This window comes from Polyodon spathula, chromosome 25 (genome assembly GCF_017654505.1).
Source record: "Polyodon spathula isolate WHYD16114869_AA chromosome 25, ASM1765450v1, whole genome shotgun sequence".
Lineage (NCBI taxonomy): Eukaryota > Metazoa > Chordata > Actinopteri > Acipenseriformes > Polyodontidae > Polyodon > Polyodon spathula.
In genome coordinates, this window is record NC_054558.1 from 22,487,827 (window position 1) to 22,507,350 (window position 19,524).

Here is a 19,524-nt window from a genome sequence, read left to right on the forward strand (position 1 = left end):
GAGAATTGTAAGGAAACTGTTACAAATTCATTTTAGTTTGAAATCTGAAACCTTAATATTTATTTATTTATTTTAAAGAGAGTCTGGAAAACAGTCAGACAACAACAACAACAACAACAACAATAATAATAATAATAATAATAATAATAATAATAATAATAATAATAAAAACAGGTAGAAAGCCTGATTATTGCAACATCAGTTGTTTTGTTAAAATTTTTAAATTTTTTGTCAATCAGTTAGGGAAAAATTTATTTATATATATATATATATATATATATATTATATATATATAATATATATATATATATATATATATATTCTTGCTGTTGTAAATCGTCATATGAAATGAAATTATAAGATTGTGGCTCAGCGTGAGAAATAGGTTACAAAATAGCTGCCAGGGACCGGATCAAATGTTTGTGAGCTGGCAGAGGGGCTGCTGTTTTTTTCTGCTTTTTTTCGGTTGGCTTCTATTCAAATTTGGGTGAGAGGTGGGATCTAAACGTCACAAGCTTGCAAGATGGCGCTGGGAAGGCTGTGGAGAGAGAGGGTGGTTTAATAGTGAACGCTGCTGCCGATGCATTAAGAGGTATCGCATTTGTATTACAGTTTCTATCCGCAGATCAGCGGGACTGCCGGTGTGTGCGCTCTGCAGATGCTGCGGGGGCTCCGCGTTGTTTACCGGAAAAAAAAATGGTTTGAGATTCACGTAATAGCGTGCCAACGAAAAGGGTTTCTCCTGAGCAATGCCTACTCCTGCAAGGAAAGCTGCAATACCAGCTTGGCAAGATGCGGCCAGTGCATTTGCGTCTTTAACCAGCAAAGCTAGCGATTCAGAGGCGGCTGGGCTTCGATACGTTCAATGTATCCGAGTTCTTTGTTAAAAAAAAAAAAAAAAAAAAAAAAAAAAAAAATAGTTTTTGATGATGTGAAGTTTGTTGAGGGGGAAACAAATGGAAAAGGTGAAGTGTGCCGATATCGCTCTGTAATAAACGAGTCGGCTGTAGCTTTCAAGCAGGGGGGTTTCTTCGTTGTCTGTGATCCGAAAGGGGCGGCTAGTGTGTTTTTTTTTTTTTTTTTTTTTTAGCAAGTGTTCGTTATACTGTATCTTTAAACTGAACTGTTTAATTGTTTTTCAATGAGCATCGATATAGTATAATTTTTTTTGCACAAATGTACAGAAAACATTAATCAATTGATACAGTCGACGCTGGCTTTTTAAATTGGATAATTCAATTACAAAAAAACTGCTATGGGCTCCATTCGTTGAATCAGGTAATGCATTGATGTACATGTGTGTGTGTGTTTTTACGAAACGGAATTGTAACTTTTTAATATATATTTATTTTTGAAAGGTTTTGTGGTGGGGTTGTTTTGAAGTGGTTTGTTTTATGTGCACAAACCGGATTCTTATCAGATTGGTGCGGGCGGATCCTTAGCCTTGTTGTCCCAATCATCTGCTTCGAGTACCGCTCGGACGGACTCGCATCTTTCGTTGCACCAGTAAAAACAAACGCAGAGTAGCTGTTGTGAACTCGAATTAACAGCACTGTTACACAGCGGTATTTTATACACACCTCTTTTGAATGGTAGCTGTTCCTCCGATGTGCTCACTGTAACGATATGCTGTAAACGTCCAGGCGACTGCATCACTATTTGTATTTTAGAAATGCTATGTTTGTGTGTGTAAGAGCACATGTTTTCCCATGACAAGTATTGGTTTTGTGTGCTTCTGCAGTGAAATCTTGTGACTAATGCAGACTGGGACCTCAGGGGGGTGGTGTGAAGGTACAAGGCATTTCAGTTAGAGAAGGCTTGGCAAGTTTTGTTGATGCCCTGGTTAGGCTGATAACCCACTGGACCAAAACATTAAGGTTTGTATACATAGTGCACAATATAGATATTGTAAACATATACACAATGCAAAGCACGGGCCATTGCTGTACAGAATACAGGGCAAAATCAAAAGCATGGATCCTCTCATTGCTAACTGTGGTCCATCTATAAGAGCAGGGATATGGGGGGTTTCTGTAAGTATTCCCATAGGCAGAGCCTCTCCTGTGAAGGTGTTTCTAGAGGTGATTTGCTCATCCATGTTGGCATGTATACTGTACCTATTTTAGTTTCTGTAGTTAAAAAGAAAAAAAAAATCTGGGGAAAAAAAACAACAAGTGCAGTCTTGTGAAGGCCTCCGGTACGCAGTCTCAGAAACCAGTTTTACTGTGCCGCTGTTTTCTGCTTGAGGAGGATAAGCGTGAAACACATTGGAGGGGAAGGGGAGGCAGAATCCCATGGGAGGGGGGGTTGTAACTGTCATGCCAAGGATTTAACAAAACCAACACCACCACACTTCAATGCACAAAGAATGTACAGCCCGCTTGTGTGTGCGTGTAGATCCTGTGTGTTTGAATCCGGGAAGGAGCTGTTTTGTGCAGACTGTTTCCAAGCGTCCCTGTTGTGGTTGGATCAAGACTTGAGATTCCTCTTTGGGTTAAGGGACACCTACATTTCTGACATGAAAAGAAACTGTATCAAAGAGCTCCTTACCTAGCTAGACTTAGGAGGGAAACACGCCATTCTGGCAGCACGGGGAGTAGGCTAAAACTCTATTAAATGTTACCTCCAGTTCAATGTACAAATAAAACGTGAATTCTTACAATTAGTTTGAGAAAAATCAATGTTCTGGTGCTTTAGGACTACACCACTGATTGCTGTATTTTTATCATTTTTGTGTGCTTTATTGTACAGCCCTGGGTATTTTAATACAGCAAGAATGATCTATTCTTCCAGCATAGTTTACTGAATGGAAGCTGTTCCTCATTGGTCAGTTCCCTAGCTGCCGTGCGACAAAATCACCATGCCTGTTTTTTTCGGATCGATTCAGTGTCGCCCCTCGCGTCGCAGGCAGTGTGAACGGCTTATATCGAAAATGCATGTTTTATTTTTTCAGTGGTGGTGCGCTTGTCGCATCGCGTCCGTTGTGTAGAGGCCTTTAGTAAGGAAACATTAGAAGATTTTTATGTGATCGTTTTGTTTGATTTGTCTGATATTTTTTATCCATTCCACCTTTTGCAATGGCTGCTTCACAAATCTAGTTTCTATAAATAAGCTAATAAATACATCTGTGTAAACGGACTCCTGGTCACAGCTCTGAAAACATAAGTCTGGCATTGGTAAATTTATTATGACATAATGAACAACCCCCAGCCCCTAGGAGAGGCTGTCTAGCAAGGTTCAAGAAGGTCTAGGCTAAAGTTCAGACCCTGCACAGGGAGAAACGTGGGCAGACCTGCTCCTCCAGGAGTGGATATTTGTAGAAAGCCCTCCTTTAGTAGCCCAGCTCTCTGTAGGGTGCTGTTAATCATTACGCTCCAGGTACAGAAGGTATCGATGCATGTGATTGAAACAAAGGCACACTGGTGCATATTTACCTTCAGGTGATGTTCCTCTCAAACCTGTTGGCTTGCGGTCGGTGTTCATTCCAGAGAGGTCAGGGAGGCCAGTGGGGTGGGGATCGTGTTCCTTAATGGGACGCAGTCTTAGTGAATCTGTCATGTGATCATTGCGAAGATAAGTAACGAAGTGCATGCCTGTGATATTAACATTTTTTATGTCATTTTAACTTTGCAATTTGCAATTCAATTCACTTATTTGGCTAACGCCAGGCATATATATGCTGATCAATGTTCTGACTGATGAATATCATTAGCAAGTAGATTTCTTTTTTGTTGTATTTGTTTATTTAAATACAGTTGCGCACGTTTCTATCGCTGTGCGCACCGTGTCTTCAGTGCAATTTCAATTTAAAGTCCACTTGCAGCAGGTAACAATGTCCCTGAAAATGCACCGATTTGGGATCAAGTGAAGTCCTGCTTCTAACTGCCCGAGTTCTTATTTTATATTGTGTGTGTATCTAGATATAGATGGGACACATTAAAAGGTTTGCTGTTGCTTCTTATATTATAATACAAGGGATCTGTATGTAGGAACCTTTTCATTAGTATTCTGTTACATGTTTTGGAGCTGTGGTAAGTGCTTTGCTACTGTGGACCAGTCGGGTTGGTTGTGTCCTGCTTGTTAATACACTCATTGAAGGAATAGGACTTGTACTGTTGTATTGACAGGCATGTGGATGAGGAGGATGGGTTCAGAAACGGTGCAATTATATAGAAAAGTGGAATCATACAAGAGACTGAGTGCTACTGTACAGAGCCGCACAGCCGCTTGCGTCGTACAAGAGACTGAGTGCTACTGTACAGAGCTGCACAGCCGCTTGCATCGTACAAGAGACTGAGTGCTACTGTACAGAGCTGCACAGCCGCTTGCATCGTACAAGAGACTGAGTGCTACAGTACAGAGCTGCACAGCCGCTTGCATCGTACAAGAGACTGAGTGCTACAGTACAGAGCTGCACAGCCGCTTGCATCGTACAAGAGACTGAGTGCTACTGTACAGAGCCGCACAGCCGCTTGCATCGTACAAGAGACTGAGTGCTACTGTACAGAGCTGCACAGCCGCTTGCATCGTACAAGAGACTGAGTGCTACAGTACAGAGCTGCACAGCCGCTTGCATCGTACAAGAGACTGAGTGCTACAGTACAGAGCTGCACAGCCGCTTGCATCGTACAAGACTGAGTGCTATTGTACAGAGCTGCACAGCCGCTTGCATCGTACAAGAGACTGAGTGCTACTGTACAGAGCCGCACAGCCGCTTGCATCATACAAGAGACAGTGCTACAGTACAGAGCTGCACAGCCGCTTGCATCATACAAGAGACTGAATGCTACAGTACAGAGCTGCACAGCCGCTTGCATCGTACAAGAGACTGAATGCTACAGTACAGAGCTGCACAGCCGCTTGCATCGTACAAGAGACTGAGTGCTACAGTACAGAGCTGCACAGCCGCTTGCATCGTACAAGACTGAGTGCTACTGTACAGAGCCGCACAGCCGCTTGCATCGTACAAGAGACTGAGTGCTACAGTACAGAGCTGCACAGCCGCTTGCATCGTACAAGACTGAGTGCTACTGTACAGAGCCGCACAGCCGCTTGCATCATACAAGAGACTGAATGCTACAGTACAGAGCTGCACAGCCGCTTGCATCGTACAAGACTGAGTGCTACTGTACAGAGCCGCACAGCCGCTTGCATCGTACAAGAGACAGTGCTACAGTACAGAGCTGCACAGCCGCTTGCATCATACAAGAGACTGAGTGCTACAGTACAGAGCCGCACAGCCGCTTGCATCATACAAGAGACAGTGCTACAGTACAGAGCTGCACAGCCGCTTGCATCATACAAGAGACTGAATGCTACAGTACAGAGCTGCACAGCCGCTTGCATCGTACAAGAGACTGAATGCTACAGTACAGAGCTGCACAGCCGCTTGCATCGTACAAGAGACTGAGTGCTACAGTACAGAGCTGCACAGCCGCTTGCATCGTACAAGACTGAGTGCTACAGTACAGAGCTGCACAGCCGCTTGCATCGTACAAGAGACTGAGTGCTACTGTACAGAGCTGCACAGCCGCTTGCATCGTACAAGACTGAGTGCTACTGTACAGAGCCGCACAGCCGCTTGCATCGTACAAGAGACTGAGTGCTACAGTACAGAGCTGCACAGCCGCTTGCATCATACAAGAGACTGAATGCTACAGTACAGAGCCGCACAGCCGCTTGCATCGTACAAGAGACTGAGTGCTACAGTACAGAGCTGCACAGCCGCTTGCATCGTACAAGAGACTGAGTGCTACAGTACAGAGCTGCACAGCCGCTTGCATCGTACAAGACTGAGTGCTACAGTACAGAGCTGCACAGCCGCCTGCATTGTACAAGAGACTGAGTGCTACTGTACAGAGCCACACAGCTGCCTGCATTGTACAAGAGACTGAGTGCTACTGTACAGAGCTGCACAGCCGCTTGCGTCGTACAAGAGACTGAGTGCTACAGTACAGAGCTGCACAGCCGCTTGCATCGTACAAGAGACTGAGTGCTACTGTACAGAGCCACACAGCCGCTTGCATCGTACAAGAGACTGAGTGCTACTGTACAGAGCTGCACAGCCGCCTGCATCGTACAAGAGACTGAGAGCGACAGTACAGAGCTGCACAGCTGCTTGTATACACAGGATTTCATTCTAGCCTGTTGCGTGCAGAAGGGATTTTAATTGAGACCCGCAGGCTCGGGTCTCAAGGACACTTCCTTTTAATGATGGATGTCTTTATTTCATTCTGAAACTGAATGTCTTTCTCATGTTTATTCTTTCACAGCACAAGCATTCTACTCATTACAGCCTACTCATATTTAAACAAGCACTCTGTACTTTGTTCTGCATTCCGTTCCTTTTCTTTAACACTGTGTTTTCTCTCCCAGTTTTGCAGATCCATTTTAAAACCTTCCATACTTGTGCACTTCCAGTCCTAATCACGGGCAACGCAGGGCCGTTGAGGGAACTGCATTGCTTGTATTGATTAGCAAACGCTGTAATTATGCTAACACTGGAATGTAAACGACTGACTAATCATCTCAATTGATTGCCGATTCAGGAACTACAACCCCTTTATTTTTCTTTTATTACGCAAGAATAAATTCAAACCTCAGTCATTTTTCACCGTTACATGTATAGCTACATGTTAATTTTTCGGCTGCCACGATTTCGGGATTGCTTGTTTGCTTGTGTGCACGTTTACTGTGCTTGATGTGTTTTTCTGTGCTATGCTAAACCATTTTTTTTTCTTTAATACACTATGTAGCCACTGTTAGGGTTGTCTAAGGAAATCCATAATGCATGAAAATGAAACGGTGAGAATGGACTATACCCTCTTGCATGCACATGCATCTCTTAGGGATGCAGTCGGTTGTGTAATTCAGGATCCATTCAGTACTAGATTTGCAGTAGATATGGTAAAGTGTCAAAAAATATTCAGTTTGGATGACAAGTTATTTATTTCGTTGTAGTCAGTCCACTTATACCACGGTTAGTAACACATCTATTCATTCTTTTTCTGTTTCCCTTGTTTATATTACAGTCCTTAATGTTAGTATGACTATGTCTGGCTTACATAGTTTAGTTTGTTAGTTTAATGGGTTGCACGCGTTTTCTATGAAAAAGGGAGACTTGATTTAGCATTTAGCAGCCTCCTTTATATTTTAGTTTTTTATATTTTACAGTAAGGTTTGCACAGTATTTAGAAGGATACTGGAACTCATGGAACTTTGTACCTTGTGAAAGTCAATGCCAGATCAGACTTTATACTTTACATCGTCACAGTATTTTTTGCATGCACGTTGTTTGATTGAAATGTGCGTGTAAAAGGACCCGTTGTGCACACAGAAGAGAATGGCTTTCGTCTTTCTCCCGTATAGATTTGTTTGGTTTTTGTTATTGAAGGTGTGCAGAATTGCTGCTCTGTAGTTCCTGTCTGTATTGCAGGTCTTGTATCGCTGCTCTGTGGTCATGTCTCTTTATTGCAGGTCTTGTATTGCTGCTCTGTAAATCATGTTTGTATCGCAGGTCTTTTATCACTGCTCTGTAGTCCTGTCTCTCTGTACTGCAGACGTTCACTCTCTGGTTTAGTTTGAATGCCTGACTTTCTCGCCACCTGGGTTTCATGTGGTCAGATTTGTGGCTCTGTGTTGTCAGACTAGATGAGATGAAAGCAAATGACTATAACCAGGCGCTGGCATTACTGAAAGAGGTGGTGTAGAGTCTGTGGCATGAGCTGTACACATCCCTGCCTCAAAACTAGACTTCAAAGAAAATGGCACATTTCCTTTTATGTTTTGTGACTCATTCCTTTTTCTTTATTTTGGAACTCTATTAATGCAACTGCAGGCTGTCGGTTCGCCCCCCCCCCTCCCCTAAACCCCTATTCACCAGTCCTGTTCATGAAGAACAGCAGCTGGACCTCTCTGGAGCTTACTTATCCATTTACAGGGTGCTTTCCTGTCAGTGGACAAGTGGATGAGTTGGAACAGTATCTGTAGCATCCAAGTTAATCCAGTAATAATGTGTTTATCCCGTTTGAGCTGTGACTTCCCAATCTGCATGTATTAATGAGTGGAGCTTGCTGTACCTGTTGCTTATCAAGTTGAATCCAGGTGACCGATGGAGTTGAACTAGGAAAAGGGAATACAATAGAAGATAGATAGATAGATAGCTAGATTGTTGTCTGCAGTACATACAAGTAAGGTACAAGTTGCTGGGGAATGTTACTTAAAACAGATCGTACTGCTTTTCCTTCTTGACGTGTGACTCAAGTTTACAGAGGTGGTGGGAGTGCAGGAGAGAAGACCAGCACGTCGGATGTGAAGGGAAGCCAGGAAAACCAAGAAATGCAGACTCCGGCAGGGGGGTCCTTTAGTACGAGGATCTAGGCGCTGTGTGACTGCTGCACTGCCACACAATCTAACTTGTTTTTAGCATTGTTTGTTTAATGGGAAGCTACATTTTCTTTGCATGTAATAGCACATCTTGAAACTGCCCACTGACAGTAAACTTAAGAATACACAACTGGTATGTTTATTGGGTTTGAAATGGGCTCTATTAGTATAGAAAATACTGCCCTTTTTCTCCTGCTTTTATATCTATCTCATTGCTGAAACCAGTGCAGCGTTCATCTACTCATGCAAACAATGTGATGTGAGGCATTCTCTGACTGAACGAGAGGATGTGATCTGAGATCATACTATGAGAAATAAAAACAGGTGAGTGTGTAAAACGTGGTTGGCTTTTCAGTGCAGCAGACTGTACTCTTGCATGGTTTTATTAAGACCTTGTGATTTTGATGCATTTTTAAGTTATGAATGGAGTAACCAATCTGACTGATAGATCTGAGCGCTTCAAGTATTTGCTGGTCCTAGCCCGGGTGTAGAAATGACTTGTTTTTGCAAAGGAACGCTGCTTCATAAGATGTAGCCTTTAACCTTTTAATCAACCAGCAAACCGGTCAAAACAAACCAGACAAACCCGCCACCACAGCTTTCTTTGAAGCGCTCGCTGCAGTTAGCAGCACAGAAGCGGAGCATTAGAGTGTGCGGTCAGGCTCTCATACAGATCTTTCAAAGTGCACCACAGTAAACAGCAGCACTGGCAATTCAATTAGAGCTGGTCTGGCAGCTATGCTTGCGTTACTTTGTATGTTTAACAATGCAGTGATTTAAAGACAGTGCAGAGCTTCCTTTTAAACTCGCTTTAAAAACGGGGCTTGAAGTTTAATAGATTCTCTCCCTTTTTTATTTATTTATTTAGTTTTTTAAATCTGACCAGTGGGTGCTGTGTGCCAAGTTGAGCTGAATGGGCCAGTTCTAACTTGTCACTGGCATCTGATCCATTGTGTGGTAAAACCTCACTGTGTGAATCTGCTTTGATCCGTTCTTTTCTTCAGGAAGAATCTTGTAGAGGGCAGGAGGGGTTGCTGGAAACATTTCGGAGACTCTGTGTGTTTACAGCATGTTGTTTTCCTTTGCATATTGAAACGGCTGCTTGTTTGCTTTGCTTTGCAGAACCCTTCAGCTTCATTGTGTGGGGCGCCCTGTGCTTTCTAAGGGGGTGGTGTGGGCATTCCTGGTATATAACAGTGAGCAGGAGTGCAGAACAGAGTCGGAGTCTGGGATCACAGTGGGTATGGAGGCTGTACCAAGGAACACCATTAGAAACCCCTCGTGAAGTGTGAGTCTATTGATCCTGTCGTGGTACCACATGTTGAGTATTCTTGTTGTGTGTCACTCAGTACTGGGTTGAGGTTCAGCCTGTTCTACTGACCGGGTTAAAGCAACATACAGTTTGAAATGCAGTGAGCTGAAGCAATTCTTTCACTCTGAGATGAAAGGTGGTGACTGTCCTGTTTTGGTATACTGAACTGGATTATATCAATCAATCTGTATGGTATGTTTCCCTTGCATAATCAGTGGTTTGCTTGGGAGAGGTTTCAATCCTAATGGGAGTTGTATTCTGGTTGAATTGAATTTCTGTGCCTGACCTTCGCAGGGCTTGATGTAATTTGTTTTCTAGGTCGGCAGCGACCAAACGAGACCTCAGGAAATGCACTTTATGGACAGAAGTTTCAGTCATTGTTGGCCTCAATCCTCGGGTGCCAAAAGGTATGTTAGTTTAACTTCATGGCCCCTTGAGATGTATGCAGGCAGCACAATAAAGAGAAATGCACCTGGGAGGGATCGGCTTATTTAATACACACTGTTCTGCGGGTTGATCTTTTTGATAAAAGAGCATATTTGCAGAAGTGATGTTTCTCTACTTTTCTCCTACTATTTGGAACCATTTCATTTAAAACTGATTTTATGCAGGTTCAGGAAGAGCAGACATTCGAGTCTATGTGGACGGTGCATACTGTGTCTAGCTCGGTATGTAAAGGCCATCACATTCCCCTCCCTGTTAACCCTGAGGTGTGGTGAGCTGGGTGAGGTGTTTAGTGGAAGGCTGGTTTCACATACACGAGAGCTTTTCTATTGCAGGGAAGCTTCAGTCTTCTTGTGTTCCTCTTTGCGTTGCATCACTGCTGGTTTGCACACAGATTAGGGTTTGACCTTTGTAAACCGGAAGCTACCGGTAACTCAACAGCACTTGCTTGTGTTCATGTATGTGTTGTGGCAGAGCGAATCACTGTCTGAAAGGATTGTGTTGGGGGTTGGTAGGGAAAGGGTTAATTTTTGTTCATGCCCGAAATGTGGGGGTGTGGCTGTGTTCACACAGCCACAGGAGTAATTATTCATGTTAAATGAATTGTCACCTGCCTGTAGCAGATTTTAAACAGGATCAAATGTTTGTTCTGGGCAGTCTGTAGCCTGTGTGGAGAGAGGCTGTCATGGTGGAGAGACCTTTGTGGTTTAGAAAAGGTAGTGTGGAAACCTTTTTGTTTTGTGTAGTAACGTGTCTGTTTTGTGACTGGTGAACAGCTTAGCTGTCTGGTTTGTTTGTCTAGGGACTGTGCAAAGTTTAGTTTTTTATTTTATTTTTGCAATTAATAAAACTGCATGAAAGTGCGTTTTTAAAAAATCCGCTTCTGTTTCTGGGTTGGCATAAAAAGAGCAATCGAACTTTTGATACAAGTGAAGTCTTTCACAATAACCCTGTAAGATGTAATTTGGAAATGGCATGGTTTTAAAGAAGCAACCCAAGGAGCATTGGTCTGTTTGTTTATAAATTGAGAGAACAATTGAAGAACAAGATCACTGTTTAGTATAGTCTTGTTTTAGAGCACAGTAGCTCCCCTTTGTTGATTACAAAGATCCAGTGAAGCGGTGCAAGTGTGTGCGCTAGTCTGTCTTACTTTATTTACTGTTTCTGTCGTTTTAACTATAGTTTGAAAAGGCAGTTCAAAAACATAAGTAAACCAGACATAAGCAAATAGACAAACCAAATCAACTGTATGCATAGCAATTGGATGAAAAAAAAAAAAAAAATTTTAAGCAAGACATCTTATGTAAGAGGCCCTATAAACACATTTGAACAATCCCTAAGCAAGCTCTCTCGTACAGAATGTTTGCTGGCTTGCAGGCTGCAGTGCGTGTGTCACAGATCACAAGATGGATTTTATTTAGTTTGTGTTGGGCAGGGCGCTTCTGTTCTTTGTATTTTTATATTCTTTGACGTAGCTGTTCTATTCTTGTCACATTCTTCAGCGCTTAACTCTGCATGTGACGTGCTGCAAGCATGATCCTGGGTTAGCGTGTCTCTGCAGGCAGGCTGCGTGTGGCGATACTGGTGCAACACTGATCTGGAGCAGGGAGGGGGTGCATTTAAGTAATTTGGTTTATTTACACTTCAGAAGTTCTTTTTTTTTTCTCTTGGGGCAAACCTGTTCATTTGTGCTACAGCAATACGGTCTGGATCGCTAGACTGCTGAAATAAAATAAAGAATAGACTTGACTTCCATGCTACTTCAGCTTGCTGGGGATAGTGTGTGGATCAGCACCCAGGTAGCTCACTAACTTGTCTTGTGTGTGTCGGGCTTTTCCTCGATACTGACGGCGTCTCTGTTCTGCTCGTCCGAAGACTGCGGCACTATGACCTTTTCTTGCTGTGCAGCCCAGTTGTGAGTGGAATTCCTTTCCCTGGGCAATGGGTCAGCCTGCTTCCCTGTCATACAGTGATAACACTGTAAGCTTGCTCTCAGCCATTTCCAATCGAGTCGAGTTTCGTCCTGTCCAGGTACAGTGCCTTGAGGGTGCCCGACAACGAAGAAATGAAAAAGAATGCGTTGCAATGAAATCTTGAAGCTGCTGTTTAGAGTCTAACCTCATTTCACAGTGAAGTGGCTGTGCTTGCTTGATGGGGCGTGTTTCTCTACTTGTGTACACATCTTCTGATAGGGGTGGGGACAGTGATTGATTACCATGCTGCAGTCCACTGTGTGCCATGTGGGATTTTCCCATTGCCTCGAATGTACATTTCTGAAACTTATACCAATTGCTAATGATTTAAAAGACTTCTATACAGTACTTTAGGCTAGAACAGCTGGTAATCCCCTTTCACGTCCAGCTTTATGGAAACTCCAAGCGGTGCGTGTCGGGTTCTGATTTTACAGTCTTAGTTCTGAAGGCTAGTTTTGCTGCTTCTGCATCCTTCAGAACATAAAGGTATGAGGAATGGTTTTAGGAGGAGTAACTCAAGAACACTCCTGAACTAATTGGTTTGATACAGAAGCATCTCCTCTCTCTATTTTTAGTACTTCAATGTGTGGAGTTAAACAGAAAGAAAGAGAGAAATTGTGATTTGATCTTCAGAGTTGGGAGTCATTACCTCCCACTGGTCGGGTTTGGTTTATAGGCAGAGTGGCGTCCACTTTGGCCTCCTTTTCATGAGCAGGGTTTAATTCACTGGTCTGCATCATATTTATATTGTGTTTCCTGTTCCTGATGTTCATAAGGCAGGCCGTGGTTGCGTGAAGCTCCTCTAATCCACTCGGATCTGCAGACATGGTTCAGAACTCGCTGGATCCACACCATAGCCAGATCGCATTCAGTCAGACATCCGTTACAAGGAAGTATCCCAAAGCAGCAAGCATACTTGGCACCTGTATTGTGCTTTGTATGATACAGATGTGTCTGAAGGGATTCCAGCTGTTGTTTTAAAAAGGAGTTGAACATTCACTGCAGATGAGGTGTTGCTGAAGAGCCGAGGCAGGTTAATTGCATGTTTTTTGGAATAGATTAACAAGTCTTGATGTGAGTGAATACAGCTTTCGTCCCTTTCTGATCACGGAGCACACACAGGCGCACCTAATTTGACATTCCCAGGGGAGCATGGCTGCATTTATTACCCCAGACAACAGGGGAAAGCATTTTAATAGTTACTGTTGTTTGATTTAATTAAAGGGATAGAACATACCCACTGGGTCCATGGCAACCTACTGTTTTGGCAGAGGGGTTTGTGCTCATTTTGTTAAGGGTTTACTTTATACCAGAACATTACACACACAGACACACGACCCTGCTCTCTTGCCACTATCAGTAGTACAGTGACTGAATACACACGTGTTCTTCTTGTAGGCCCCAAGTTCTGCTCTAAGTTCCTATTCTGAATTTATAAAATGCATCTCGTTCTATAATAAACTCAATCCACTTAGTCAATGTAATGCTTCTTTGCTCTTCCTTCTGCAACATTTGGTGCCTTTTTTGTTGTACCTTTTTTTAATACAAGTAATTTGGGAAACTTTTAAAGGTCAACATACTCATTAGGTATTCCATTTGACGCTGTATGCAAGCTATCGGTAATGTTATCTAGTCTGCTTTGTAATAATAAAAGCCTTGTCTCCTGCTCGATTGCTCTGTGGGGCAGAACAGCTCTTCAGTCTCCTTAGACTCCATTCTAGGGCTTAAGGGGGTACAAGTTAAGACGTGTAGTAGAAGCAGTGGTATTATTCAGTGCCTAGGTTGGCGGCAGCAGTGTGTGTGTGTGAGAGAGAGAACATTGTGTTATAATGAGTAGATTTCTTCAGCTATTGCAGTCCCACGTTCTGTCATAGCCAGGCTGTGTGCAGATGTACACAGCATTCCTCATGTGGCCTTGATTGAGTGAATGTAAACAAGTGTTCTCTTGCAATAAACTGTTGAAGTATCTCTTGCTAGTTTCAAGTGTTCAGCAACGGAGTGAAGAGATTACTACCCGTATCTAGTAAAGCGCTGCTTGGACAGTATCGTTTTTAAGATTGCAGGGTCAGGCAGGCACACATGCACGCTATTTTCTTTGAAATGGTGCCAAAGGCCACATCAGATAGTCCTCTGTGTGTTAGCTGGCTGGGTTTGAAAACCTTCATTTTAAATAAGTGCCACTGCAAGCCTGTTTTGTTGTGGCTCTCTGTGTTTTTTACAGTCTATTTAAAGTGATGAGTTTCAAAGTGAACACAAAGCAGACAAAGAATGCCAGAGTACTGTACTAGTGAGCCAGTTGTACAGATTTGAATATGTACACTAAATGCACCTCTGTGTAAATCATGAAGTACACCCCAATGTGTCAGACCCTGCTAAGCACTGTGAAACTGTAACCAGGTTTTTAAAAAGATTTAAACCATGAGTTGGCAAGGCAGAGTCCAGCTTACCTGTGTCTCCAGCTCTTATGCACACACTGGAGGCTGTCCCAAGCAGCCATGTCACTGAGATAATGAATAGGGCAGCAGGCAGTTCAAACGCGCTTTCTGGGAAGCGATAGTAGCAATTACAAAACAGCACAAGCAGCTGGGTTTTGAAAGCTGGAGTTTACTTTATTTTGAAAGGATTAACCATTTTTTAAGTTTTTTTTTAAAACTGTGTGTGTGTGTGTGTGTGTGTGTGTGTGTGTTATGGGTGTGCATTCTCTCTTGCTTTTTTCAAGGGGGGTGAAATTTTTCTAAAGTTTTTAATACTGAGGAAAATAGTGTTGTGAGTTTGTTTATTTGGTAGTATTTGTAACGTCGTCTAATGAAGCGGCCACCATATGAGAAGCCGAACTCTGTCTGGAACAAATGTGTTGAAGAATAAGGCCTTTTCTTTTCAAATGAAATGTTCTGTTTGACCTCCAAATCCTCAATAGTGGAAGAACTGCAAGCCCAAGGCAGGACTATTCGAATACGCTTTATCAGTTTAAAGTCCTGCCCTTGTCAGCAGGCTGAAGTGTCCAAGGTCACACATGGAAAGAGTTAATGGAGTGGCCTCTCTGTGTTCTCATCAGCTATTGCAGTACACTGCTATTGAAGCTTCCTGTTATCTGTGACCATGTTTGGATCGTTGCCAGGGTTCATGAGCAGCAGAGGCCTAGGCAGTGGTTATACTATCTCTTCCTGTTCGTACCACGCTGTATTTATTCATCACGCTCAGCTCTAGTGTTCCCTCTGCCCAGTCTCTCTTCCATTTCCTCTAGGAACCCCCTTGCTTAGTAAACAGTTTCCTGGGCTTCAGTTGTGTGTTGTGTTTAATATAAATGACTGTAACATCCATGTTGCTGATAGTGCAGTGGTTCGTAACAAAGCGTGAATGTTAGTTTTTTTTAATTGTCTGTTTGTGTTTCAGACTGGACTTCTTCATACACTGGTGTTGTAGAAATTGTTTTGGGGTCTTGACTGGCTGGACTAGGCAGAGCATGCTGTGTTTCAGCTAGGTGTTGTAATTGGGGAAACTTTTTCAATTGACATTTCTGTGTAAAGATGCAATCGTGTTACAACCTGATTCTTATCTGTGGAGCGCTGTAATGTTTGCGTGGCTAGTTAAGAGTGCAGTCTTATTTTTGTAAGCAGTGATTTTATATAGTGCCCAAACTGCATCGCTTTTAATTACATTTTTTTTTTTTTTTTAATTGAAGTTGGTAAAAGCCTCTAAACATGTTTGTTTTTTCCTCTATAGGTGGTACAGGTGTGAGAAGAGAAGGTGGAAATGGAACTGCCAAATCATGCCAGACAAATGCTGCTGCAGCTAAATCAGCAGCGAGCGAAAGGGTTTCTCTGTGATGTCATCATAGTGGTGGAGAATGCTCTCTTCCGAGCCCACAAGAACATCTTGGCAGCCAGCAGCATCTACTTCAAATCCCTTGTGCTTCACGACAACCTGATCAACCTGGACACAGACATGGTCAACCCCTCTGTGTTCCGGCAGATTCTGGATTTCATTTACACTGGCAAGCTGTTATCAGCAGACCAGGCTAGTGAAAACAACTTCAATGCCCTCCTCACTGCAGCGAGCTACCTCCAACTTCACGACCTGTCCGCTCTGTGCAGGAGAAAGTTGAAGCGCAATGGGAAACCCTTACCCACCAAGGCTACAACCCCAAATACAGGGAGGCCCCTCCGGAACCAGAGGCTCTCCTCCACACCAGTCATTCAGAACCGCTATTCCGGGTCAAAAGAAAGTGGGAAGAAACAGCAGCTTGTCGAAGATCTCTTGAAGGACAAATTATCCGATGACGAACTCTACGTTGGCGGCTCCAACCGGGAAGGCTCCCTAAATCTAGGAGATGGGAAAAATGGAAGCAATGGTAACCTCTGCAGCGATCAGGAGCTTGGTCTTGACCTGTCCAAAAAGAGCCCTTCAGCCTCCACTACTCAGGATGAGGTGAGCCCCAATGAAAACCACCAGGAATCCCCCCAGTCCGCCACAGCATCAACCGCCAACAGTGCCTCTTTTGAAGACTCCACCACAAACCCTCGAAGCCTCGAAGGGGGGGAGCCAATGGAAATTGGAGTGGGCGAGGAGAACCAGTCCCTGCCGGACACAGGGCAGCGCAAAAACTCGCGCCACGCAGCCCGCAAGAAAGAGTGGCCCAAGAAAGAGAATGCGCTGGACAGTGGGAAAGGCGACGAGGAAGCAACCGTGCCCAACGGCGTCATCGTCGGCCCCAGCGGCGGTTACAACTCGGAGCACTCCTTCAAGTGCAAAGTGGAGGACGTGGAGAACGGGAAGGAGAACAGCGAGGAGAGCGGGCACAGCGAGAGCGAGAGCGGGCAGACCAGCGCCAACTACGTGTACCGGCAAGAGGGCTTCGAGCCCGTCGCGTACGGGGACAACCTGTACGTGTGCATCCCGTGCGGGAAGGGGTTCCCCAGCTCGGAGCAGCTGAACTCTCACGTCGAGACGCACACGGAGGAAGAACTGTACATCAAAGAGGAAGGCGCCTACATCAAGGAGGAAGCGGAAGACCTGTCCACCCAGAGCTCGGCGTTCGGCAGCGAGTCAAGACCGTTCAAGTGTTCGGTGTGCGAGAAGAGCTACAAGGATCCGGCCACTCTGAGGCAGCACGAGAAGACCCACTGGCTGACCCGGCCTTTCCCCTGCAACATCTGCGGGAAAATGTTTACCCAGCGGGGCACCATGACGCGCCACATGAGGAGCCACCTGGGCCTGAAGCCCTTTGCGTGTGAGGAATGCGGGATGCGCTTCACCAGGCAGTACCGCCTGACCGAGCACATGCGAGTCCACTCAGGTGAAAAACCGTATGAATGTCAGCTTTGTGGTGGGAAATTCACCCAGCAGCGCAACCTGATCAGCCACCTGCGAATGCACACCTCCCCAACATAAGCCAAAGACTTTGATTAAACAAAGTAACAAACCAACAGACACAAAACTGAATTTCTAGAGAATGTGCTTCTCTGATATCTGCAGTGGGGAAACTAAGAAGCCTCTGAAGGGTTCTTTCGAAGGTCCCCCACTTTGATAAATAACCACGTTTTTGTTCCATGCCTGCCGTGAGAGCTGCTGTTTTCTGAAATCGAGTCGAGGCCGCTTTGGAAGGAGGTCATGGATTGAATGTTGGGGGTTTAATTCTGTGGTCCTGCTTCACACAATAACTTTGGTATTGAGGTCCTTTTGGTGCTATCCTTGGTCTGATTCTTAGAAATGGGTCTTAATTCAAGATAAAATCAGATGGTTCACAATTGCTAGGAACAAAACTAAATTGGTCTAAAATGGGCTACATTGTTTCTAAGCGTAAGACTGAAATCAAGTCCTAATCTTTGTCCTGGGTTTGTTTACTACAAAAGGCGTAGCAGGTGGAGGTAGGGGGAAGATGGAGGCTTGGTTGTGATTTCAGAAAACAAAGAAATGTCTTTCACCTTGCCCGTGCTTCATACAGGGGGTTTGTCCTTGAACAGAATTTCTGTTTGCGAGCTGGGGGTCTTTAGTTTCTTGTAGTTCATAGGGGTATTTCCTTCTAAACCTAGAGGTACTTGTTTTATTAAGAACGTGTTGTAATGTTTATGTGAATGTTTAAACTGGATGGTCTTGGGATACGTCTGGGGGGGGGGGGGGGGGGGGGGCTTTTTTTTGGTGTAGACTGGACTTGCTTCAAGTTTTGTAGGTACGTTATTGTTTTACAATTTTTTGTGTGTTTTAAGCTTTCCTCCCCTCACACACAAAAAAAAAAAAAAAAAAAAAAAACAAGCCTGTTGGAATGGACTTGTTACCTTGCTACCTCTTGATTCTTAAGAACAATACATTGATTAGTGGAAGACCAGGGGTTCCTAAATGGAATTAGTATGTAGAATACAGTCGATTTTTAAGATAATGCTTTAACCTGCCCATCTTTCATCACAGGTATTCCCTTGTTGGTTTGTTTTTATGTTTTTTATTTTGTAAACCGATAGCTTTCGAGGTTCCCTGTTTCCGGGGGTCCTGATTTCAAACAGTACTGTAATTACCTTTCCTAAAACAAATAGAAGAGCTTACGGGATAGGTTAGGTAGAAAGGGAGTACAGTCCAAAGAGCCAACACATGCCAAGAAACATGTACTCCTAGAACTTGCTACAGAAGCTCACAACCAAAGTTAGATGCGACTACATGTTCAACAGCAGAATGTTTTATTTCAAGTTATCCTCTAAAGAAGAAGTCAGGCTTTATCCAGTTTAATAACTGTAGTGAGGGAGGGACTGTTTGGGGTTGGATAACCACTGTCAGTGAGACCAATGGAAATGCAAGGGTAACGTTTGCTGATTGGTGGGCTGGTAAAACTGTAAACTTTCAGTTAGTTAAAGTTCACAAAGTATCCCTCAATGCCATTGTCCTTTTGTTACAGTTACTGTCTTTTTATACTTTCTGTATCTGTAACAGGTTCATGCTTTTCAGTTCAGACCAAAAATTGTCGTCTACTAAAACCTGAAGGGGTCGTGTCCCACAGGTTTGTGTTTTGTTTTGTTTTTGTTCCATATTTCTGAAAGTTGTCATGTTATCCCGTGCCGATCTCTTGTTGAAGGGAGGGGTCATCTCTTCATTTTTTTTTTTTTTTTTTTTTTCCTGTAACCAGGCTTGTTGTTTTACCTTCTCCTGTTGCAGAGTGTAGCGAGAGTGTACGTCTCTGCTCTTTCACAGAGGGAGGGATGGAGTGTTGCTACAGCTTAAACCAGCTTCTGGGGAACGTAAAAATGCGGAGCGCGACCTGACGTTCTTGAGTGTCTTTATCCTTTTCCTTGCAAACAGACACAAATGCATGTGTATTTTGAGCCTAATAAGACTGTGGGATGGTGCAGTTTTAAAGACGCCTGTCTGTTTTAGACTTGCCTTGCGAAGCTCACTCCGATCTTGGGAACGGACAGTGACCCTCTA

General features: G+C 43.7%; 1 protein-coding gene across 2 annotated transcripts; it reads left to right on the forward strand.

The window, feature by feature from the left end:
- Positions 1-518: 518 nt before the first annotated feature.
- On the forward strand, positions 519-18,206 carry LOC121299569 (hypermethylated in cancer 2 protein-like). Of its 2 annotated transcripts, none has more exons than XM_041227357.1 (2): positions 519-592; positions 15,838-18,206. In XM_041227357.1, the coding sequence occupies exon 2, from the start codon at positions 15,868-15,870 to the stop codon at positions 17,503-17,505; it is 1,638 nt and encodes a 545-aa protein (XP_041083291.1). In that variant the 5' UTR covers positions 519-592; positions 15,838-15,867; the 3' UTR covers positions 17,506-18,206. The 2 variants fall into 2 exon arrangements, with proteins under 2 accessions (XP_041083291.1, XP_041083292.1); XM_041227358.1 differs by lacking the exon at positions 519-592 and adding an exon at positions 1,090-1,278.
- The last annotated feature ends 1,318 nt before the right edge of the window (positions 18,207-19,524 follow it).